Below are 26,616 nucleotides of genomic sequence, written 5' to 3' on the forward strand. Positions count from 1 at the left end.
GTCTAAAAATGTTGAACAGTTTAGAGGCAAAGACAGCAAATGTCCTTTAAAGCCAGGGCTTGGAATATCCTGTACACAGTGACCTTGGAGAAGTTACTATATAGTCATAGCAAATGCAAAGATGTACTCAAAGCACAAAGTGTGTAGCGCCTGGGAGTCAAATTAAATTCTCAACTAGGCTGGCAGCCAAAGGAGACAGTCCCACAGGTTCCTCGCACTTGATGCAAAAATGTCTAATCCAGACCACTTTCTAAGTCAGAGTGTTATTGAATATTTTCTAAGGGAAACTTCTTCTTTGACTCGCAATATTTGAAATGCAAATTTGGTACAGACATACAAAGAGACAAAACTGGGTTGTGGTTTATGGGCTTTATTGGCATACATACGTATTCCTTACAGTCTCTGCACGTTTAGTGGAATATAAAGATTTAGCTTGAACCTAGTAATGCAACTTTCACACAGACATTTATCAGGGATCGAGTCACAAAGCACTAGTTAAATGCTAAACTTCAGCAAAAGCACACTCATTCTTGCTCTGGCACCCGGGCATAACAGCCGCGGTGCAGGCAAACGTAGAGACCTATACTGTTTGCAGGTCTAAGGCACTGATATTTTTATTGTCAAATCTCCCAATTTAGATAAAGGATTTAACAAAGACACACATTTAACAAAACAAACTACTCTCAGCATCAATAGCACACGCACACAATCGCACACACATACACACAATTTAAATGCACCCAGTTATTGATGCGTCTAAGCTACTTTAGCTGACAGTGAGGCTAGTCCTTCTGTTAGAGTGATTTTGAAAGCACAGGTATAGTGTTGTTGCTGGGTCCAGAGTAATGCTTTACCTGGAGAATTTTGTACAACATTCAAACACTTCATCAAGACTTTGGTTTCAGTTTTCACCATGCTATATTCAGATCAGGTCTCCGCACCGAAGGTTGGACCACTACGTATGTAAAAATGTCAGACACCAACATAGTAATGTTTAAAAGCACCAGAGAGACTTGCCTGAGTATAACATGGGAACAGGATGAGCCGCAACTCAAGCCAATAACATACTGTACATAGAAGCAAACTATTTTTGAAGCAAAATTATTACTTAAAAAAATCAGGCTTGTGATAAACTAAAGCAAAAGAATATGAGAGAAAGACAAAGAAGTGCATTGGTCAAGTAGTGGCCTGCTGCGGCAGGTCTAAACGGCAACAAAATCAAAATCACTAGGAGCTTCACCCTCTCATTCCAGCTTCTTAAACCAACCTGTTGACTGTGAAACAAATGAGAGTGTAGAGTTACGTGCTGCACCAGGTGTCAAGTAGTTCTCTGTACTCTGACAGCTCCCTCATTTTAACAGGTTAATTCTCTACACTCCCAACCTCACTCATATCTCAAACAATAACTTCCATATCCTAAAGCAGTGACAAATTGCCTTTTTTTCATAATAACTGTAAAAATATAAGGATTGTAGTAAAAATAGCCCCAGTGGTAGTGTAGAGGCGCAGTGATACAATAAAATATGACAGTACTGAACATGAGGGAATCCTATAATACTCTTTGATTGCCCCTGAATCTATAAAACAATCAACACAAACACTTAAACACTGTAAAAAAAAAAAAGTGTAATAATTAACATAGCAGAAAAAAACATGAAAAAGTCAGTTTAGAAAACAACACATGGCCGCAAGGTAAATCAAGTATGGAGAAATGGTGATGACGTGCATCCTCTCCTTCACTGCATCCTTGTTTAGACCTCCTTCGTGCTGGCCTTCATCTTCTCAACTGTTTCCTGTTTTAAAAACCATAAAGAGAATAGATAAAAAAGTGAGATTTACTGTGTGACTTTATATAATAATAATAATCTGTACAAGCAACTCTAAGCTTTTTGGGGTATGGGGTAAGTAAACACATCACCTGAGTGCTTTATCTATTAAAAGCCAGTTGTTTTCTCTTGATTAACTGGTTACACAAAACTTGCTCCCACAGTGCCACGTTTGTTTACAGTGGCATTATAAGCCTCCCTTCTGGGGTACAGAGTACATGATCATGCTGACTCAGCCATGGCCTTAAGCCAGAGCCCTGGTCCTACCTTGTGAGCCTCATTCTCTCATAAACACAGAAAAGCAAGCATTAAATCACGTTCTTAGTGAACTGAGCCAAGAGTTTCTCTCCTTTACAATAAAGTTCAAAGAGTTCTCCATTGTTGTCTACAGTGCCCTCAAAGCAACTCAGCTGTCAACTGTACAGTCTGAGATTCGGGTGTGTTATCCTTACAGCGGCTAATGTAGCCTCAAGCAGCTAGCCTCGAGCAGAGATGCAGTCTACAGAGGTTTAGTAAGCTCACTTCTTTCTATAGATCTATTTTTCATCTACCTATTACTGACTGACGTAACATCACTCAAGGTATTTTCTCAGATTCAGCTCAGTTCTCTCTGGAGATATAAAATGGCTTTATTCACATTCACCATATTCACACAGCAGCCATTTTTCTTTGACACTGTCCTAAAGTTGTAGTGCTGTGTCTTTAGGTTGTAAGTTGTATGGATTTAGTGAATCTGAAAGGTGTTATCATTTCTATATTTCATTATTGATAAGCAACTGAGAAGATGTGGGAATTTTCCGGGCATCATTAAAGGGTAACTTGTCTAAATTTTAATTTATATGGGGGGGCAATTTATTTTATGACGTTTACTTGGTGAACCCTGGCTTCCCCCCTGGAGAGCAAAGAAGGATCATCTTATCTTGCTGATGAAGGCCAGGTGGATGATTGAAGTACCATGTGGGGATGGGGTAGGGGGTTTGTTGAGGTTGTATATAAGCTTGAACACTGTAACTGCAAGGGAGAGAACTGCTGTACTTCTCTCCATGCTGCATGTAAAATGTAAGTAAAGAGACTTGATTCATAACATTGAGTTTGCTTGTTCTTCACAAATTATCTTCAGGAGGAGAATTTCCCTCACAAAGATAGTAAAAAACCCAGAGGGACATCTGGTTACATTTAAAGTTAACATATTTGTTAACCCATCAGCTGCCATCAGACAACAGCTGACATTAGCATTTAGCTACTTACTAGCTTACATTACAGTTAGCTAGGAATTGGCTCAATGCGGTCATCCCCTTTTGATATTGTTGTAGGATACAATAGATTAGGCATAAATACATCACCTTTTGATAGTCTTGTGGGATACGATAGAAATGGCAAAGAAAATTCCTAGCTAACGTTAATGTTAGCAAGGAAGTGGTTGAATGCTAACATTAGCTGTTGTCTGACTCTAGCTAATGGGTTATGAAATATGCTGCTTCTACATGAAAAATGACCCGATGTCCCTCTTGATTTTCAATATTCATTGTCCTTTCAGTTGCGGATCAAACAAGAAGCTTTAAAATGGTAATAATTTGTCAAATTTTCTACATTAATACGACATACAACCTAGAACACAGCAGTGTGACACTATAATAGGCAGTGAATAAGCAACAGTGTTCATGAAGACCTGCAAAAAAACTCCCTTTAAGACTGCAAGATATTGCTGGCTTTCTTTATTCCAGTAACTTACAAGCTACTGAATTTACTCTTAAGATTTTGTGTTGATGATTCAGGGTCGTCCCGGTTTACTGTTAGTTATTCTTGAGGACGTTCTACAAGCTACAATAAAAAAGAAAGCGTTGCTGATCATTTGGCTCTTTCTGTCTGCCATCTGCCCTCTGTTCCATATCCACGGCCATTTCATAGTTTTATCGACCTAATTTAGAAAACATCTCTTTATTACGAGGCGTCTGATTTATTGTCTCACTTTTCAAGCCAGTACTCATAAAGCTGCTCGTGCCCCGGCTCACTGAGCTGTTGTGGTTTGTACACAGTCGCATAAAAATGTACACCTAGCGAATCCTCTGTGAATTGTTTTGTGCTGGCTGAGCAGTTTGATTTCAAATGCTCTTTGTCCGGGCACACAAAGTCGTATCCTGAAGGAATCTCGAAGACTGAAAGGGCAATATTTCATGAACCTCAGGGATCCTATGAGCAGTGGGCAGAGATGGGTCCCTGATATACACAATACAAAAGTTTGTTGTGTCTTGCAGAGAAATTCTGGGATACACATCTGATCATATTTATATAATGACATTTTATGATTGGTTACATCTTTTATTGCCAACACAGACCTGGTGCTTGTTGAGCTCGGCCACACGGAGGTTCCACTCCTCCTCAGTCATCTCTGCCCCAGCATCTGCTGTCTCATCCAGAGCTGCTGTTTTGTCTGCACAGATTAGGGAAAAGGCAAACATGTGAGGTGCATATAATATTACAAAGAACCTGTTTTATATGCAAAGTGTCCTGAGATAACGTGTCAATAAAAAATGATTAAAGGGATGTATTACTTACCGGTGCAGGTCATAGCAGTACAGACCCAGTTGCCACATGCACAAACACAGCGGTTACACTCAACCTGAGTCTCCGCTCCGTCCTCATATGTCTCATCCTCCAAGGCACATTCTGCAGAAAGAAACAAAAAGGATTCAGACAACAGCAGAGACAATAGAAAGTGATGCAAAATCCTAATAGAAACTACACGAGAAAGATATAAGATATAAACCTAAAGAGTCCCGTGACTTCAATGGAAAGTCACCAAATTTACCAACACCACATGTGCTAAACATTTAAGATGTGCATCATTCTCTAAAAATGTCCAGGCCTTTAGGTCCATGCCAAACTCTAACCTTGTTTATGTGGTAAACATGGAATCTAAATGGACAAAAGCCAGCCGAATCTTTGTGTGTGTCCTTGAATCTCGTGAAGCTCCGAGCTTGAGTGCTCTGTGGTTAGTGTTTTTTTTTCTCTCTGCTTGCAGTGAACTTTATCCTAAATACTTCAACATCTGATGACTGAGCAGGTTAAAGTGACCGCCACAAAACTCTGGCTGTGTGTCAAACTATGCAGAGATCACATTTGCTTTGCTTGCTTGGCAGTAGAACTTCCTGAATTGGCTTCACTTGATGCATCCATAAAAACTGTATGTGTCGATGTGTAACTTTAGGTTACATTCCGTCACAGTACACAAACTATAACTCTAAACTCACTCTTCTCTGGTGGGTTGAAGCCAGGCTTCAGGCAGTTGAGGAACTCATCAAAGCTCAGCTTCCAGTCCGCGTTCTCATCAGAGAGCTCAATGAGGGCATCCACACAGAGGCTCCTGGGAAGCACAAACAAAGAAGCAAACACAAAGCAAATATTAGCTACAGTAGAGATGATTAGTAGTTTAGAGTGTTTAATTCCACGGGGCACAGGTGTTAATGCCTAAGAGAGCTCTCACAGGAGGAGGCCTTCGGTGCTGTTTGCACTGGCTGGATAGGGTTCAATGAACGTACAGCGTACCTGAAAATAGCACAGATATAGATCTGTCCGTGCGAGCCTTGCCACAGAAGTAAATGTTCCCAGAGTTTGAAGGTAAAAGTGGCATAAAGGATTCAAACTGCCATTTCGCCTCCGCCCTGCCCTCATTTACTCTCATGTAAGCAAACAACACGCACGAACACACGCACACTGACCTGAGCAGCTTGTTGCTCTCCTGGTCTGCGTACGACTGCAGCTCCACAACGGAGTCATTCTGCTGGATGAACTTGAGCAGCTCTGAGGAGTCCAGCTGAGAGTCGCCATTGTCATAGGACTGCAGAAACAGGGACAGACATGGGAAGGCTTTGTAAAATGTATTCATGTCATGTCATGTGCACGTTTTCACGAGAAATACTGCTTTGAAAGAAGGCAGTGGTTTTTCCAGTAAATTTGTAGTCATTGCAACACCAGTTGTTTTGATGATTGTCCCATAACTATCATGGTAAGTGATATTAATTTGCAGTTTGAGTACCTCAACAGCAGATATTTTCATTATGATGATTTATTTTCAATTGGGCTGGAGCAGAAATGTGTGCAGGATCATTAAAAACATTAAAAAATCATGTCATTATTTTTGGCTTTATACAAATGCATTATCATGTCTCACCTTGAAACAACACCAGAGCTGTTTGTTAGGCCTTTGAAAGAGAGGTACTAGTGGAGGAATGTTCACATTATTTAAGACCCATTATAAGAACAAGTGTTTGATTGATGAGATGCTATAGAAAGTAAGCAGTAAGAACTCTCTCATCTCATCATTAATATGCTGCGCATTTTAAGAAAGACCAGATAAATAAATCCCGTGTTTAAACAAACTGTTCAAAGAACCATCTGCTCCTCTGCTTTATTCTCATTCATGTCAGTACATAGAGTGGCAGGGGTCCTCCTCTGCAGAGACCCTCATTAAACTGAATTACAACCATCCGCTGACGGGCTTAAAAGGTCTGTCACATGAATAATTAGACACAGTCTGAGGCCGCTTTAAGGACCGGGGTGGTCAGAGCAGGCCTACATGGATAAATAAACTGGGCCGTTCTGTAAAATGAATGGAGGAGAAGCAATTATGTGCAGACCAAACGTCTATTCTTTCTTTTAACAACCCACCTTGAAGTATTTGAGCAGGATGTCAGAGAAGTTGGATCCCTTGACGAACCAGCCGTCTGGGACGACCTCAGTCTGCAGCCACTGGATCACACGACCCCTCAGCTCGTTGCGGTCAGCAGCGTAGCAAACCACTGCAGGGCGAAGAACATTCTAATAAATAATCAGAACATCTATCTTTCAAGCTAGTTCACAATGAAAGCCTGTTTTATTGTGCATACGTCAGAATATCGATGTCATTTTGTCCTTTCCATGACACCGTAAAATACTCATTGCACTGAGATAAAAGCCAAATATTAAATCCAGACCAGACAGAGCAATAAACCATCTGTGAACCATGACCTGAATACCACAACCCTCAATTGTGTCATTAACAGGAAATAAATAAAAAACAATTACATTTCAGGATTTATCTTATTTTTAACATAAAAATTAGGGATAGACCGATTATCGGCCGGGCCGATTATCGGCGCCAATATTTGGCATTTTGATGCATATCGGCATCGGCCTTTTTTTATTTTTTATTTATTTATTTATTTTTTAATTATTATTTTTATTTTTATTTTTTTAATCCGACGGCCGATAAGGCATTTAAACAAAGTTAAGTGTTGGAGTTTGTATTATTCAAAATTTTGACGCCAATATTTTCACTTTTACTGCAAATTAATATCGGCTTCAAATATCGGTTATCGGCCTCCTTGACTACTAATAATCGGTATCGGTATCGGCCCTGAAAAAACCATATCGGTCTATCTCTAATAAAAATACTAAAAAAATGAATGACTCACCTGGGCTGGCAGCTGCCTGCTCTGTCTTCTTCTCTAAAGGTGATGAAAAAACAAGAGAAATAATCAAACATTTAAAGTAGAATAATAAACAAACACTATTGACTTGATTCAGAATACAGGAAATAAACTTGGCTGTCGCTCAGCACTCGGCCAAAGGTCAATTAAGTGTCAGTGTGACACCACTATTGTTATTGACTACATTATTGCCTTCAGCTCAGCAGGGACACAAAGAGCGCAACACTTATTGTGAATGAGTTCACTCGTGACAACACCAACATAAGATGCATTAATAGATAAAGTCAAGGCCGGGAGCGTGAATGTAACAGAGCATAGTTTAGAGCAGTGTCACGTGGGTAACTTATATGGTTGACTATAAACCTGTTGACCTCACATATCAGTCATATGAACGTGGCCAGGTGCAGAGATTAAACAGTAACTGCTTTAATTGACGACATACTGTGTTATCAGCGAATGACACTCCGTTTAAAGGGTTGGAAATGCCTCTCTACCGGGGAACATAAGTGTGGTCTGATGAAAAAATGGTAAACTTGAGCGTGTGCATTACTTCAGCTACAGCAGCGCCTCGTCTCATATTACATTACAAGAATTTCATTTAGTTCTGTGCAGTGAAGTATTTTAAACGAGAGCACTTTCATGGGACCCCTGGGTTAAGGTTTCAGAATCTACATATTTAAGTGATTTTTTTACAACTGCATCAGCTGAGAAAAATGTGTGATACTGCAGAAAGATGAAATATCTAAAATCGTCTTTCTGTCAAGATTTTTCTTCTTACTAAGAAGCTTTTATATGAGAACATTTCACTTGTTTTGAGGTTTGTCCTCAATTATCTTTAAAAGACATTTAGAAGTTGGTTCTGAGATTCAATAACTGCAGCTTAATGCTTAAAACTTTTTTTTTATCTTTTCACATACAACACATAATGATCAAATGGAATTCACTTGTTTCTTTTAGATTCTTTTTTTGGCTTTTGCCTTTATTCTGTAGGACGGCTGAAGAGAGACAGGAAATGTGGGGAGCAGAGAGTGGGGGATGACATGCACCAAATGATGAGCAGACCAGGAGTCGAGCCTGCGATCACAACGTAAAGGACTGCAGCCTCCAGCTGTTTTAATGTCAAATAAAAGAACAAAGACAGTACCCTTTAATAACCGGGGAACAAACTATGACTCTTTGAACCCTTTTACATTTTTTTTTTACTTCTTTAAAATTGTATCTAACTTGTAAATAAATGTATTAGCCTGAGGTTCATTTCTTTCTTTAAGGAAGCCAATCTCACATCTTGTACAAGCAGCCTACATTTAGTCAGGATTACTTATTTTTATTTCTATTCCTCTGTGAATACCAGCCCATGTTTCCAGACCATTATAGTGGTACTGGGCACTAATTTTACAGATAATTGATAACATAATAATAAAATTAATCTTAAATCTTTCTGTTATATCTAGATAGTTAACTTGTTCTTAGTTGACTTGTGCTGGTTTTAACGTATATTTTCTGTATTTATATCGCTTTAATCCAAGAAAATGCGCAAGCAGTTTCTCATTGTAACATTATTCTAAATATTTACACAATCATTCTTAAATCTCTCAGCGTCAGACAAATGTACTTTTTATCACTCTTTTTACCCATTTTTTTCAGATATCTGGGCGTTCTTTGACTTTATATATTTTTGCTTGTTTTAAAAAAACTTATTTTTTGTGCTCTTAAAAGGATACTCTCTCTAATATTTATTTATATTTTCCCTATTTAACTGGACTTCTCAGTTAAGACAAACTCAGTGGTGAGTTTGTCGCATCTTGTGCTGTGTTGTCAGGTGCTGCTCGTACCCGTGCAGTGTCCGTCGTGGGCCACCTGGATCTTCAAACCAGTCAGACAAGCGTCCCTGTGGAGCTCACAGTGGTTTCTGTACGTCTTCCCATTGCTGCCACACACTGACCTCTTGTGGGGCTTACAGCTCTGGAAAGAAGGAAGAACGACAATAAAGTGTAAACTAGGGGAATATTTACTCACACAGACTTTCTAACATTCCTTTTCCTTTCTTCTCCAGAGGTTGTGTCTGCCTGTAATCCCCGCAGCGACCCCACACTCACCTCTATGCACAGACAGCTGGGCTCCCCCTTCTCGTTCACGGCACACTCTCTGCCGGCCCCGCAGAACACGTTGGCGCACACTTTGCTCTTGCTCTGCAGCTCCTGAAAGACAGGAAACACATGGTTGACAGTTTAGAGAAGCTTCGTGCAAGTTTCACACTCAGGGCGGCGCTGTTGCCCCGTTTACACGCCTGCTTCGGAGCACTGTGAGGGTGCACTTTGTAACACATTACTAACACACAAGTTTTATACATTCACAATGAACCATTTTTAATCAAACTTGATTCTCTTTCACAGACTTAAAGAGATTGTTTCTCTTTAATGCACGGCAGTGCTTTCCACGTAACTCATGTGATTCAGCACCTTTTTTATGTTGGTGGCAAACAAGGTAACTCGAAAACCACTTGACAGATTAAATACGGGAGTGTAAAGGACAAATATCGTAGCCTTGTTTGTTGCTATCTATAAAGAACTCTTTGATTTCCTTTATTACTCCTGAACTGTTTACAACAAAAAACATCTTCAGGCATTTTAATCCTGAATTCCCGGATCTAACACATTCCTACTTATAGATATTCCCTTAAATAGCAACATTTCCATCACCTTCTCATTGATCTATATTTTTTCGGTTACTATTTAACCGTTCGTGTTGCCATTTTTAAAAATGATCTGCGTCTTGAACATGTTTAATTTAAGCTGAATAAAGGAGACATGTAAACGATTTCCAAGCCATCTTGCAAAGTTTGTCTTCATTGGCCCTTTAGAGGGCGCTACCTCTCCAACACGATCATTTCAAATGGCTTTAATTTGTGGTCGTGACTCAGACTCACTTATAATTGTGTCCCTGTGTTACATTCCTCTCTGTAAAATATGGCTGCAATCTTTCAACGTTTTTTGACTCCGGCCTGTTTATTTGTATCTAAATTGGAAAATCTGTCGTTTAGCTTCCCAGTCACTGCGTTATCCTGTTATCACACTGAGTTCATGTTTTTGTGTCTGCACTTTGCCGTCTGTGGAGATCCACTTGTGTTTGCCAGTAGTTGCCATGTCAACGATGGCCAGACTTTGTTCAAGTAGTGACAGCTGACTATGCTCCACTTAGAAAAGAATGGAAAAAATTGAAGCTGATGTCTTCGGTGAAGATGAGAGGAGGGCAACGCCGCAGATTAAAACCTTCTGTGGTGTCAACACAGAGTTGTGTGTCTGTGTGCGAGCGCTGCTAAAGAATGAAAACAAAAAGTCAAACGTCTCAAGTGTTACTGTGTCGGTTCAACTTTCTTTTCTGGCACAGTCAGTCTCATTTTCTCTTGTTGACATCTTCAGGCCTGTATTTCTTTATCTTTTGTTTGTTTGTCGAAGAAGATTGCCAGCTGACTTGCCAAAAAATGAGTTCACTGGAGCTACAAACCGACCAATCACGAGACGCCAAGCGGAGCTCCGAGAGCTGCTTTATGACCCTCATTACCGCCTCCTTTCCCTAACTGTGTGTTTATGTATATATGTGTGTGTGTGTGTGTGTGTGTGTGGGGTGTTTCCACATCTGGAGTCTGAGCTGTGTTTTCCTTTGGGCCCATTCCCATGCTTGCTCAAATCTTTTCTCCTCCCTGTTCCTCTAGACTCCCCTCCTCCCTCTTTAAGCCGCTGTTTCCTGTAAGAGCGAGACACAAAGTTGGCCCTGTGTGTGTGAGTGCACGTGAGCTGGCTCCCAAAGCTGCTGTGTGTGTGTGTGTGTGTGCTTGTGAGTCCAGGTTCTGGTATGTAGGTTAAAATGAGGGTGGATTCTTGTGACCGAACTCTCATAAGCTCACTAATGAAAGAATCTAAGCAGATGGATGCAGGGTGGAGGGTGGAGGGAGTCACATGCGAGTATAGCGGTGGAGCAGGAGAGGGATTGTAGGGTTTAGGTTCATTTCTATGCATGATTTTTGCGCACACACACACACATGCACACACTTGCAATCCAAAGTTGAGGTCATGGAAAATCTTCAAAGCGATCCCTGTGGCTTTGAGCGTGTTGGACAATTCAGTTTGTTAGACACAGATGTGCAAGGAGCCTGTTGAAACCTGTAGAAACGTCCGATGAGAACATGAATAATGGATGTGCTCCTCAGATGAATCTGGTTGAAACGTAGAGCTCTCCCCGTCCATCTCTCTGCGCGCAGAGGATCCCTGACATTTAGCTAATGAATACACAGGCACCAGGCTCAGTTTTTTTTTCTTCCCTCCAGCTGATTCAAGTGGATTGTTGCCATGGTGAGGGCATGTACAGGCTCCTGTTGTGACAAGATCACAGAGGTGTCAATCAAAAGAGGCAAATTGAGCCAAGCCACATAATGAGATCACAGCAGAGCATGGGGTGCCGATTCGGTGATTGACACAGACTGAAAACATCGGAGCCAGGAAGTGGCATTACCTTTTGTGGTCATAAATCGAGCCTGCATGGGCGCCACTTACATGCCTGCTGGTTTAGTATACTTCTAGTCTAAACCTGGTTTTGATCATACTTTGGGAAATGATGTTTACATGGAAAAACGTAGTTATTCATCTCCTTGTACGCATGATTCTAACTATATCCAGGTTTCCGGTCGTCTAACTGACATGTCATTGCCACTGACTGTCAGAGCCCACTCATTGGTTTGTTTTTTTATGTCTCACACTCATACTGTAGGCTACATAATGTTGTCACAACTTAAATAGAAACTGAAAGCTAAGCTAACCAAGAGAAATGTGGGAAAAACACTTGTTAGCTTTCTTACTAAGAGTCCTCATGTTTGTGCACTTAACTGGAAGCTGAAGCTAATTCCCAGTTGCTTAGCAATAGAAATAGGTGGATAAGCTAGCCACTGTTGAAAGGTAAAACAATCTACCAGCACTTCTAAAGTCCACTAATTATGTGTCATTTGTTTGCAAGAACTACTTTTCGCAGTTTCACAGAGGGTTATGTGCCACACTCTTTCTTAGCAGGAGCAGTGACTCCCTGGGATCTTGGTTGGTTGGTCGTGACCTCACGGTGATGTCAACAGTACTTTAGATGTTAAGAGTTGATTATTGAATTTAAAGGGATAGTTTTTGAAGTGGTAGTGGTTGTATGAGGTAATTATAAATAGTAAGTGTACTACGTAGAGAAGATCAGCGGTCAGTCAGCAAGGCCCCTGTTAAGAGGTAAGCTAAGCACTGCTGCATACGGGGCCAAGAGGACCACATACTGTAGCCTCTTATAAAGAGTCGTACATATATATATATAAAAAACATTTCCGCTTAAGTGTACGCTGTATTTATATTATTGTCACCGCTTGTCATTGATGTCAGACAGCCCTCTTTTAAGTGGCTAAAGTTTGTGGTACTCGTGGTGCCGTCCGCAGCAGCGCTTAGCCTAGCTTCTGTGTAGGAACTCCAGACGGCTTCAGCTAACAGGCGCCGTTACTGACTCTTATCTATTGTATGTAGGAGGTTGTACCTCATACAACCCCACTTAAAAAAACACTAACTATCCCTTTAAGAGGTGCTGGTAGGCATATTTTGTTACCTTTGGATGAAGCCAGACCAGCGTTCCCTCTGTTTCCAGTCTTAATGCTAAGCTACACATACAGTGATCACAAAGCCACAGTTAAAGGAGGTGCGTATTCACGATTCAGATTTCCCAAAAGGTTTATCAGATGTTTACAAGTGCAAACACAAAACCAGGATTCTCCACAAACCCAGATGTTACATCTCTACTAAAGTGATGTAAACACAATCACAAAGCCAATCTCTATTAGAGCAGACATTAGAAATTAATGTACAAACTCAGCACAACAAAAACAAACACACCCACCGTGGGTGTCCTACTTAAATGACATCAATTTTTCAGCATAACAAACAAACGCTCGTCATTTTCCTTCTCTCCCATTTAAAAACAATCACCGGAGCCAGAGCTCTAATAAGTGACTGGTGAATCATTACAGATTAAGCAGGGGCCCTCCATACTGAAAGCTGCCTCCAGCATAGAACTGATTGAATTTGTGCACATTTCACAGCTCATTTTCCTCGACTCAGGCCTCTTTTTCTTCCATTTTTCCAGCCGCAATCTATTAATCAAAAGAAGATTAGAAGATTTAAGGGATATTTCTCAAAAAGCCCTCCATGCATACCTCTCATCTCATCTTTCTGTCTAAAGTACAGTGTAGCTTAATTCTCTCTGTCTTTGTCTTACTCCTCAGCGCCGTGCCCTTTTACGGCTGCGAGAGACGCGAGCCGAGACGAGCTTTGCAGAGCTTGACGGAAGTCAAGGGAGGAAAATGAGTGAGTGAAGAGAGGAAGAAGAAGAGGGAGGACGCTGCGTAGACTGCCTGACTGTAAAAACAGGTAGATCTCTGAGTCAGTGTCCCCCCTGCTACATGTTGAGCGGCTTCACGCTGAGGCAAAGTGGAATTAAAGGGCAATGTTGCCTCGCTTAAAAAACCTTTTAAAATGTCCCACCACTGATGCGGACGCACGCAGAACAACAGCAGGAAGGCTCCATCTGAACACATTAGAATCCCATTACACCATCTATCTGCATGTCTCTCTGCAAACCTCCACACACACAACAGTATGGCTAATGGAGCGTGTCCGCCTTTTACTGCGTGTTTCTGCGTTCAAGTGTTTGTGTATATCCGCGATGCTCCATTGATCAAGCAGGCCAATCAATGCTTCTCTCCTCTGGGTGTCATTTTACAGCCACCGTGAATCCATACCCACAATGCACCCTGGCCCTCATTAGCATAAAAAACATTGACTTACTAATTGTAAGCGCTCCCACGCCTACAGTGATAAACAGCATGGAGGAATTTGCTTGAAAAATGAAACGTCTTAAATACTGAATTTATTTCCTTGAATGAATTATGCAACGATATGACTTGGATCAGTTTAATCAGCTTCATGGCACACAGACCTCAATCTAATACAATCCAGCATTGGATCCTTGAAGATTGAGCTTTTCTTGAGACTGTGTTAGAGAGGTGTTGATGCTCATCGTCGAGGCCGTACTTTCAGGTTCTGTTGGGTTGTAATTATGCATTATGAAAAGGTGAAAGGTCATTTAGCTTAAGTTACATCAGTTTCAACCACAGACTGTATAAAAAGATGGACGACATGACAGCTCCCTAAAAGTGAAGCCAAACCCTCTCTATCGCCCCCTGCTGACTGGCTGCAGTATAGGTCATAAAGCCCGCCTCCTCCATGTTAACAGATGGGACATGAGGCAAACTATAAACTCAAAATACATTCCAAATAAATGTTTCTCAAACATGGTTTCTGTCATTATAGTTAGTTCTTATCATGCTGATTTACATCCAAGTGTTCATTTTTCTGACAAGTTTATTTTTAATTAGTTATTTGATGCTGTCAAAAGGATGATTGACAGCTCTGTTGACAAATACAGCTCCTGCAGCCGATCTGTTCCGGATTAGCAGAGTAGAGGAGGAACGGCGTGAGGAGGTGTAAAACAATCACTACAGTCATTTTCCATATCTGTGAACGTCTGCTTCAGACCAACTCTGGTCGCAACTCTGGCTCCAAATGACGTCACCATTGCAAGATGGCAGCGCCTATCAAGGGGGCTATTTTGGCTTTAATTACATACAATGAGAGCTGATTGAGACGCGTGATCCATCTTTATATACATGACTGAATATGATAAGCTTCATTAATCTGGCATGAAAGATAAAAAGATACAAACAAGCTGGCCCTTTCCTGTTTCCCTTAAGGTACAGTAAGTCTGTTTTTATGAATGAAATAAGATGCTGTATTACAACTTGGATTATTCGAACATCCCATACGGATGCTGGTAATGATGTTTCAGTTCAATCTTGACACTACAATATACCTTTCCAGCCTGCCACTCAAGAAGAAAGGTCCTTAATTTTGTTCACTCACTTGCTTTTACCAGCAAATTTGTCACACTAGAAACTTTGACAAAACAACAATAAAAAAAAACCCAATCTGAATAGATACAGATGTTTTAATTTTCAGCCAAACAGCCAAAAATAATGACTGCTGAATTCACAAAAAGAAAAAAGGAGAAATGATTACAAAAACTCAACGCCCAAAGCTCAGTTATATTTCAGAGCTCATTATAGAGTTATAACAATGATGCTGACATGAACAGATGAGACGGTGAAGTCAAGGCAGGCATTAAAGGTCCCTGAAGGCATCAATCTGTCTCCACACAGAGAGAACTTCAGCTAGAATTTCTAATTAGCAAAACTTTAAAACAGAATTTTACTATTGATATTGTACTGTACTGTATTACAGCTTCTGGGCTGCTATGTACATATGAAAGAAAAAGTTTGACAGTTTGGGAGACAGGCTGCACAACTCTTAAGGCTGTATAGTAAATAAGATGCTACAGCTAGCTGCAAGTTAGCTTAAGCAGTAAGACTGGAAAAGCTAACATGGGAAAACAGTTAGCTTGGCTCTGTACAAATTTACGTCCAAAGGAAAAAAGACTAAAGAGTATAAACTACAAGTGAAAGTTTAAAGGTTTAAGTAGTTCAGCAAACAAACCGTTTAAAATCCCAGTTAGTTGTTTTTTGTTTTACCTTTGAGGTCCTGAAGTTGTTGATTTTGTTACAATGCTAGCCTCCTCGTTTTCTGGTTTACTGTTAAGCTAAGCTAGCCAGCTGCTGCTTGTAGCTTTATATTTAGCCTTGCCTAAACAAGAATGACACTGACAATGTTAAACAATTCTACGGCTGTGCCGACTCACAATTTTGTCAGTTGATTCAGATTTTACTGAGCTTTGACTGCTGTATCAGCCCGGATGAGTCTTGTGTTACCTGTAAGCATATTAGCTTATTATCAGTATTTGTAAGCACCGGCTGTCAGTCATACATTAAAGCTTTTTCAGCTGCTTTGTTAGTGTTTCAAGTCACGTCCACATCATTACTAACAATATGTTTTAACCGCATTTTAGTCACCTGAATTATGGAAACAGAAAAAGTAGCTAAGCTAAAGTTAGCCGCAGCTTAGCTTGAAGTCCCAAAGCCACAACGAGTAGCGACGGAAAGTTTACAGTCTGTTGCTCCACAGACTGTAAACTAAGATAAGAGGCTAAGACAAGAGACAGCCCTGTGAACTAGGTCTTCAAGTTGTGTGCAGTAATTTTAAGGGAATAAAGTGTGTTTAACTTAACTGAGAGCAGAACACTAATATGTTCGTTTCTTACCTACAGTGACCCCATTCCCTACATCGTTTACTTCACCGCAAAAGTATCTCAGAATGACAGACAGACAGACAAATGCGCGCACAGCAAGGGAACTTCTCGTAACCTCATAACGCATCATGGTGTTTTACAAGCTTGTTTCTAATTACTCAAAGATGGAATAATGGTGCGGGGAACGGAGGAGAAGGAATCAGGAGGTGGGGTGGGTGCATTCCTGAGCTATGTTGTGCCTCAGCTGGGGCCCGACAGAGTTCGCCTTGAGCCAAAATCTCCTCTGTATGTAGGTCAGCGAGGTGCCCCGTGCTCTTCTCCCCCTCTCCTGCACTTTTCCGCTTTTCCTCGAGTGTTGTCCCTCCAGCTCCTGATTGTCCAACACTCATCAGCTTCACGAGTCGCGGGCTCATGCCGCAGCAAAAAAAAGGATGCGACAGCTGCTCCAAGTGAACAGCCCGTCTCCTTCTAGCCTTGAAGACCTCTGTCTTACTTCTCGATCGCTCTGAGCGGGGCCGTACGAGAAAGAAAGTGGAGCACCGCCAAAGACGAATGCGAAACACTCTTATTCCACTGTACACAAGCGATGAACCACTTTAAGGAACTTTTCCACATGGGAGGAACATAAGAGACGATCATGTGCTCAGATTTCTGAAGCTGTAGCACTTGCCCTCAATTATTAAAGTGTTTCCTTCCTTCAGATTCTATTCAACTCTGTCTTCATACATATCAAATCAGGTTCAGGCTCATTTCTACTCTACTTGACAGCCTCTTGAGATCAGACATACTAAAAACCTCAGCTGTGAGACACTCATCCAACCTCAAACTGACACAATCCACTGACATGCTTCCTGCTGAGATGCCTGGTTAGCGTTTCATGGATTTCTACGAGAACGAGCTGATAGTGGAGCTGGCAGGACGTGTCCTTGGAATAATGAGGCCAAAGTGGTTTCTAAAGATATGAGCTCTTTGTAAAGGCTCTACGGGTGGTCTCAAACGCTCTCCTGGGGGTTGGGGGGGGGGGGCACGTTTGAGATTAAACCTACGGAAACAAAAAGGGACCCTTGCGAGCGACCGGTTTATGTTGTTATTCTTCTTCCCTGTTTCTTATTCAGTGCGAAAGGAATGTACCAACGGACAGGATGATGTCACCCCAGTCTGCAGCCTCTTCTTCTACACCCACAGGCCGTGTTGTTCCAAGAGCTGAAATGCAACAAACGACTCCCTGAAAGAAACTAGTAGAGGAAGAAAAGTTAGAAAGAAAGGAGAGAAAGTAAAAGAGAGAGAGAGTAAAGAAAAGCAGGAAATAAGTCACGGTCTGGGCAGGGACACATCTGCTAGCAGTTAAAACGTCACCAGAGGACATAAAATGCTACGAACACCACCCAAGGTCTCCCCTCCCCTCTGCTAACAGGGACAAAAGTGTCCCCTGTCCCCCACCACCTGACCCACGCCAGCCCCAACTTCATCCATAAAAATCCTCTCCTCTACATGTCGAACTTCTCATTCTCTTTGAGCCTTAAAATCCTTCTTTCTCTTATTATTCATCCATTAATCATCACCTCTCTTTTTCTCTCCGTCCACTTTGCCACTCTTTTACCACCCCCCCCCTCTCTGTCCCACCCCTGCTATGTTCTGGGCATTTTTCCACCGTCAGGAAAAGGAAGGAGGGAGAGAAAGAGAGAGGGAGGGAGGGCCCATGCTAGGCTCAGTCCAGGCGAATGAGTCGCTCCCCTGCCCTCTCCTCTGCTCTCTCTCTCTTTGAGGCCAGTATCGGGGCAAACGGCTGGAACATGTTTGTAGAAGGAAAAGGCCCGGTTACAGGCGGCAGGATGTGTTCAGCCATTTCAAATCTGTTCTCAGACAAAAGACTTTGGCACTGTGATGGTACATCCTATCAAACCAGGCCTCGTTAGCTCTCATAAGAGACACACTTACATCTTAATTCACCTTATAGTGCATAGCAAACCCATGAGATTTCACGCATGTCTGACTCATGTTTGACGAATAGACACAAGATAGGAAAATCAGAAGCAAGCTGAGATTCAATTCAAGTCGAGCTGAAATAAAAAAGTGAGGATTTGCTGCTTTTCTTGGCCATATATTAACCTAAACTGAATATATTAGAGCTCTTGGACTGTTCAGGCTCTCGCAAATGGAAAATTATTGGCCATTTTTTTTATACTTTTCGGACATTTATACATAAAAATGTAACTGAACAATCTGCAGATCCATTGATAATTAATACACTTGTTCTGAAACCCTAAATACATCCTAACTGTTGATCAAACTGCTACATCATTCATGTTTGGAGCCAAATTTGGGACTAGAATGTTTGTCAGTCTCTCATACTTTAAAACACAAAAGCAACAATACAAAACATGGAACCTCAGCTCCAAGAACCCCTCCTGAGTCAGCTCCACTCACTAAATAAATCATGTGATATGCGGTTCAAATCTCAGAAAAGCAACGACGCTGACATTTAAGCATTGATTAGTGGGTGACATATTCAGACTTCAGTGAAGAACCACAATGAGTCAGATAGTTTGAGGGGGAAAGCCTGTAACCTCAATGAGGCCAACAGATTAATGGTCCCCAGGGGACCTGAGTTTGACATGTTTTTGGCAACACAGGTCTGACCTCTGTTTAACTCCTTTACACAACTAATCTGCTGACCTGCATATCCCGGTCAAATCATGGGCACAAGACACAGGTCTGGGACAGATCAGCTGGTGCTGTCCTAATAGATGTCCTATTCACATGTGATGCATTGTTTTGTTTAGGATCTGGTCCTTGTCTTTAAATTGGAAGTGATGCAGCTCATACGCGACCAATTTATTGATTATTTTCAGGCTAAATTGGTTTGGAAGATGTCAGACAAGCTGCTTGGGTTTTTATCGTCTTAAACAAACCTATATAACAACGTATAAAAAGTAGTTTAAACTAGCTCAACCTGGACAATAGATAACATGCTACTTAACAGCATCCATATAATATTCCACTATATAGTAGTAGGTATATCGCGCACATTAGCATTTGGTACATCTTGCTAGCAATACATTTACAATGTTCTGTAGCCTCATTAAACACATCACAGGAAAATTAAATCTGTTACGGAAACCACTCTGAGGTAAAGCTGTGTAAATAAGCCACTTTTACTTTGTAGCAGTTGTCAAGGTGGTTAGAGGTGGAGGAATTTTAACAATGACACTTGGAGAGAACAATGGCAGCCAGTTAATCACTCATCCCACAGTGACCCCCTTTCTCCCGAGCGCACTGCATTACAGATGCAGGGCCCGATCTCAGGGCGCGTCCTCTACACAGGCTGCTGGATGCGAGATGATCTCTGGAGGAAGTTAATGGGTAGTGAGGGAACGTTTCTGTTCGGGAATTCATCCCAAAAAACGATTAGGCAATTTAGAAGTGCGGTGGCTGGAATTCAAAGTAATTTTTGACACGTCTTGCTAATGTTTTGGATTTTTTGCCTTTGAGCTACAAAGAGGGAAACTTGTGCCCTTTATAAATGAGAGTTTAAATTAATAAATACTTCTTCTTAGATTCTTCAAGTAAGGGGCCTATAATCGATATTAGACATCATGGCCCCATTTTTAAGTTACATTTGTATCAACTTACAAACAACTAAAACATGGTTTGACATTTTTATTACTAAACAATTTAAGAACTATAAATAGATTTATCAGTTGGATATATCAGTCAGGTTTATTAGTCTGATGTATCGGTTGTATATCAGTCGGATATATCGGTTGTTTATCAGTCGGATATATCAGTCAGATTTATCAGTTGGATTTATTAGTTAGATATATTGGACTTATATATCAGATGGATATATCAGTCGGATATATCGGTCAGATTTATCGGTCGGATTAATCAGTCGGATTTATTAATTAGATATATTGGACTTATATATCAGACGGATATATCAGTCGGATATATCAGTTGGATATATCGGTCAGATGTATCAGTCGGACTTATTAGTTAGATATATTGGTCTTAAATATCAGTCTGATATATCAGTCGGATATATCGGTCAGATTTATCAGTCGGATTTATTAGTTAGATATATTGGTCTTATATATCAGTCGGCTATATCGGCCATTGTATCGTAAAGATGACTATATGGATCGATTTGTTCATTTTGCACCAATAATTTGACATCTTTAATGATTTAATCAATGTACCGATCAATATCGATGTATCGTCGCACACAAATGTATAACCTTTGTTCAGGAGGCATCACTAAAAACTCAGATTAAGACCTGATCAAGTGCTTCACTTTGAATACGCATGAGTAAGTTAAAACCCTTTGAGGAGACTTTGATGCTGCTCTTTGTCATCTGTGTGTGAGTCTTAATGTATGTAGGTAGTGCCTTTAGTGCACAGTGCCGGTGTAAGTAATGATAAGACACCGGCACAGCTGGTAAGCTAAATGAGGACTCCTTTAAAGCCAAGCCAAGAGTGAAGAGTACACACTGCGGGGACATGAAACGCAGCACACCCCCTTCTTTGTGTCCCTCTGCCCCCCCCCCTCACTCTACAGCCAAGTCTTACCTCACCCTCTGTCTCCCCCGCCGTAATTGCATGGCTGTGGCTCCATCTCCTCTCTGTTTTACATCACTCCAGCTCGGTCCCTGCACAGGATCCATGACTGGGTGCTGGGCCACAGTAATTAGAGCAGGCTGAAACAGACAGAGGACACAGCGTCCCCTCATGCTCATGTTCCCTACACCTGGGCAGATATTTTTAGCCCACCTTGAATGAGAGGGAGCAGGCATCAACATGGCAACATAGCGGGTTCCCTAGCTCAATCACAGTCTGCAGATTCAAGCCCTCAACATGGTAACCATCATCTTCTCCTCAAGCTGTCTCCTTCTGCCTCCCAACTCCAGGAGAGGAGCTGAGCCTGTCTAGTTGCCTTTTTGACGTCTGTGTTTTCCAAGATCCGGAGCCGGTGAAGATAACTAAATTAACCACTGTGTCATTCCACCCTGTCACAGTCGAGGATGCAGGATAACGCGATAACACTGCATGCCACAAAAACAGAAACATAAACACTCCTCTCTGTGTTTATATGCGCGCGTGCATGCACAAATGTCCCTCGAGGCTGCAAACTCTTATGACTTTCACTGAGCCTGCATCTCGACCTCCTTTGCATATCAAGCTCCCGGTGTGTTTGACTTCAACATTTTATTCACAAGATGCATATCTCATTTCTAGCCTGCAAACACACACACACACAGTTTTCTGCACAGAGTCCCGACCCAGGCCACCCTGCAGCACTTCATCTCTGAGCTGCTTGTCTTCAAACGCTGCAATTTCTCACCTCGGGAAGCACACAGGCATTGTCCTTCATAATAAATCACCAGTTGGTGTCCAGATTTTAATAACCCGCACTCACGCCAGAAAGTAAACACATCAATTCACACAGAAAGAATCCTGTCCTCATCATTTTTTTAAAGCTTTTTCATACAATCTAACACATGTCCAATCACCAAAAACATAACCTTAACACACACACGCTGGAGGCTCATCAGATTAAATGCCGCGATAGCTTTGCTCCAACTTGTAGCATCACTGGAATGCCACTTCAGGCCTCCCCACAGCTGGTCAGCAGGCCATATATTATCAGGGTAATTACCTTCAGAGAATAGATGCCTTTCCAATGCTTCCCCATTAACTTGGTGGGTACACTCAACAAACTCCTCTGTGTGCTCTGTCTTCCCAATGCCATACCTCACAGATCACCGCCGTGACTCCAATAAACACGCTCACAAAGGCACCGATTCTGCCAGCGGGCGAATGTACGAACAGCAGTGGAAGGTCAGCTTACATGTCAGGCCGATGTGGCAGCAGAGACACTAATGGCCGTCTGCGTGAAGCTATAAAGACGGATCGGACAGCGGACAATTGGTTTATCTTGTGTTGCACATTTGTGCTTGAAAAATCCATCCTGTAATTAGGCCGCAGCTTTTCCCCTGTTTGGTTCGTCAGCCTGCAACTGTTGTTCAGGTCAACAGAGGAGTCAACACAGAGCCAGGTGTTCAACAGCTGTGTCCGGAGAGGGACAAGCAATCAAACACCACCTGGTGTTTGTCCTTATTTCTTTATTAAGCCTCAGGAAACGGGGCTTAAAATAGTAAGAATGCATGATACAAAAGTTTCATTAAGCATCCACTATAGTGAAAATAACCCTTTATAACTGTTAAACCTCAATCAAAAAACTGCTAATTTTACATTTAGACGATTTCTGAAGACTTTGTGGGCGTGGCTAGACATATTTTGATTGACATCTTTCTGGCTGAGCTGCACAGCAACGGGGCCTTTGACGATCAACCTTAACAAGTATGTTGTCGTCGTTCGTTCAATTATTCAGCTCAACTAGTTACTGTGTGGCGAGTTACAAAATGCTTTGCTATCAGCTGTCATGTCATTGTTAGCAGTTAGCATGAACCTGCTATATTAGCTGAGATGCAACTGTTGTTTTCAAAGCTAAAAACACAATGCTTTATGGCTATATAGAGTTAGCTAACTAGCTAACCCTCAAAACCCAACCGCCGGCCCGAACTAATCGCTGGCAGCAAGAAAAACACCAACTACGCTAACGCTAGGTGTGCCTAGCAGCTGACGACTTTTCCTTTGATTGGACAGCAAAATGAATTACAAAATTAATATCCGAGCTTAGCCTTGCCCAATTCAAACCCAATGTGAGGCAAGAAACTTTATTGACTAGGCTATATTTTGCAAACTGGATTGAAACTGATACTTTTAGAAGCTCATTATGTGCATGAGGCCCATTATAACATAGTTAATGCTTCTGTGGGAGTGGGTTTTCAGTGGCTTTAAAGGAGAAATTTCGGACAATACACTTTTCTGCTTTCTCATGGAGAGTTTAGATAAGAGGATGGAGGTGGTCGTCCCTCAGTGCCATCAGCTCAGCTATTCTAACAGCACATTATCTCTGTGTTTACTCAGAGGCTGGACTACTTAGCGCCACGGCGTGAGACCCATAAGGTGAGCATCCTCACAGCCCCTGAGTACACCGCCAAACACACACACATGCTCTCAGGCTGGCTGGCCACCCAAACACGGTGTTTGTGTGCCATTAGAACAGCTGCCAGGCGGCCGAGCGTTTTGTACCAAATCCTACAATATTGATGATGAGGGCCGTGAAACCCCGGGAGCCTGTAAACACAAAACCCTCCCCTCTTTTCTTTTCACAGCTGTCCGTCACTCTTGTGTCACTCTGGCAGCTTTCTCTTGTGATGTTGACTTCATAACACCACAACTGAGACTGTAGGAGGATTATTTGTGAGTGTGTGTGTGGTCCAGAAACGTGTAAAATGTGAGTCTACAGCAAAAAAAACACCATTCAAATTATTCACATCAAACAGCCCCTATATGTGCAATTACATGTAGGATTAGGATTGATGTCCCTACTGAAATAAACTGTCCCAATGGCAATTTAGTTCAACTTTGAGCCTGATTGTCTCCACAATGAAGCTCATAATTGCGTAGAGTGCCAACAATAAACGCATAATAGGTTCTCTTTAGGAAGATAAATACTATAACAAGCTATAGGCTAAGTATAGCCCTAAAAACCCAGCTGTGAGTGTCTCATTTTCACCACAGCACCGTGTTCTTTGCGATAATAGACGCTTTCCAGATGTTTTCTTAGCTCCTCTATGTGAACAAAACTGTTGTGTTAGTGTTGCGAGAAGGTTACAACGCGTTAAGCACAGATTTTAAGCAGCATTTGAGACCGTACAAAGACAATTATTTTTGTTTTAGAGTGAAAATAAACGTCAAACTTACCTCGGCGTTACAACCAGCCACGGCCAGCAGAAGGAGCACGGTGAGACCTCGCGACATCTGGACGAAAAGGGGAGAAAAAGTCATTTTTAGTTTGAAAAAAATAGTTACATTTTCACAGCAGTTTAAAACTTAAAGAAAAACGCTACGTTCAATGTCAGCCTTACCATTTTGTAAAAAGCAGCACCGCTCGGATACCTTATCGGAGAAGGAGGAAGAGGAGGAGGAGGAGGAAGCCGGAGCTGGTCTGGATGTTTGTCGGGACGGAGGCGAGCAGGAGGTCCGTGATTTTAAGAAATGTGAGGAGCGCGGAGGAATTCGAGCCAGTCCGTCAGTCTCTCCTCCTCCTCTCTCACAGCCACGGCCAATGAAAACGTCTGGAGTCCTCCGAGGACGTTTACAGAGGAGCAGAAGAGGGGGAGGGACCGGGAAGAGAGACAGAGCGAGAGAGAGAGAGTGTGTGTTTGTGTGTGTGTGTGTGTGTGTGTGTTACCTATTGTTTGTGCAACCATAGTTGCTATAAAAAAATGCTTTTCTAATTACATTTACCAATTAAACGTCATTGATGCTGCTACACACACATCATCCTCAACTCTAATCTTTTGGGTCTTTTCGAAGATACTGTAATTTTTTTCAGAAGTCCATTTCTTTGTGTTGTATAAAACAAATAGATAAGTTGTCAAATCCAAAAGTTTGGTAGATAAAAATCAATGATTATGTTGGTTTCGACACTTAGTTAAAGCTGTAGAAGTCCGTTTCTGGCCACAAGGGGGCAGCAGAACTCAAAACCAAGCTGCACATCCTTAAATGACGTTATCATGGGGTAAAAAACATATCCATTAACACAACCACCAGACGTGATGCAGCATTTGATTTCCAGTGGTATTTCTTCTAAAACTAATTCACTGTTCTTTTAGGTTTTGAGAAAATCGTCACATTTCTTCTTCTTTCTTGACCAGCCTGCTGTTTATCTGCTAATTTGTGTTTTCTTAAAGCAGTTTTTTCATATTTTGTTCAGTCAAAATAAAATGTATAATATCTAAATTTTCATTAATATACCGTGAAACATCAAGAAATAATAAACAAACATCAATATTTAAATTGCTTTTCATAGAGAAACTTGAGCATAATAACATTTCTTATTTGTTACGGATAAAATCATTTACTTGCACAAATTGATTGGTTACCCGTTTTTGCTGAACCGAGTGCATTCCCTATGTTTTTATCATGAATTTCACCAATGCTTTTTTTCTGTTACTTACTTTTCACAGAAAAAATCACAAGCGGCGCCCAGTTAGTGACGCGTTTTCCATCACCCAGCAGGTAGGCGGAGCCAAGCGTCTGTTTTACCGGTCTCTGCGAGTGTTGCGAGTAAACAGCAATCTACTATAAGACTATCGAGACAAAAAGAGCAGGTCTAGACCGTACTCTTTGTTATGTTATTTAAAGAGAACCCAACATGAATCACCATGAGTAGCACTGGAGATCTTTGAGATTACCAATTAAATTCCTAGTGTTCCTGAATTTTGCTCCTCAACTATGGATTTCTCTGTTCCTGTTGAGACCACCAACATCCAAGTATCTTTAAAATGCCACGAATTTCTGCTGTAGCTAAAGTAGAGTTTGATCTACTAGACCTTTTCTCAATCTTTGAGTTTGTAATTTGTAAAGTATCTGTATTGCTCTCAAATAAAAAAAGAGAACTTTGGTCTTTTTAAATATAGATGCACTTGGATGGTACTATAAGGTGATATAACACAGGTTTTTGTTTGATTTTCAATACATTATTAAATAATGGAAACTTTAAGGTCAGGAGGACCGGGTTTAGGCCCCTGATGTGTCTCATTTCACCTGAGAGATATGTGATATTAAGTATTCCAGGATTACAAACCACATTGTGTGCAGGCTCAGCTGAGGACTAATTAAAGAGTGCTTAGGTAGGACAGTCTGAGGCCTCGAACACGCTGAAGTGTGCACAGAAAGGAGAGGATGAATGAATTCCCCCCTCTGCACCCATCAATTATATATAACTTCACCCCCTCCGAGCAAGCCTACCTGTTTAAATAGATGCTGTGATTATTTGACACCCTGGGGCTCTTTGTATGAGCGTGTGTGTATTTCAGAGTGTGTGCTCGATGTGTGGGTATCGTAGTGTTTCAGTTTGTACCAGCATTGATGTTGAATTACAAGCAGTGAGAAAATGCTGAGTTTAGTGTTATGTTCTT

General features: G+C 41.4%; 1 protein-coding gene across 1 annotated transcript; it reads right to left on the bottom strand.

Annotated features, from left to right (window-relative positions):
- Window positions 1-350: 350 nt before the first annotated feature.
- LOC138592688 (follistatin-related protein 1-like) lies at window positions 351-24,738 on the bottom strand. The gene is made up of 11 exons (XM_069663535.1): window positions 24,559-24,738; window positions 24,395-24,451; window positions 9,391-9,492; window positions 9,127-9,256; window positions 7,280-7,312; window positions 6,495-6,625; window positions 5,546-5,664; window positions 5,078-5,190; window positions 4,383-4,493; window positions 4,163-4,257; window positions 351-1,793 (listed from the first exon to the last, which is right to left on the bottom strand). The coding sequence occupies exons 1-11, from the start codon at window positions 24,559-24,561 to the stop codon at window positions 1,752-1,754; spliced, it is 936 nt and encodes a 311-aa protein (XP_069519636.1). The 5' UTR covers window positions 24,562-24,738; the 3' UTR covers window positions 351-1,751.
- Window positions 24,739-26,616: the final 1,878 nt, after the last annotated feature.

Source organism: Semicossyphus pulcher, unplaced genomic scaffold (assembly GCF_022749685.1).
Source record: "Semicossyphus pulcher isolate SPU_LCO1_2020_fin unplaced genomic scaffold, fSemPul1.0.p SCAF_15, whole genome shotgun sequence".
Lineage (NCBI taxonomy): Eukaryota > Metazoa > Chordata > Actinopteri > Labriformes > Labridae > Semicossyphus > Semicossyphus pulcher.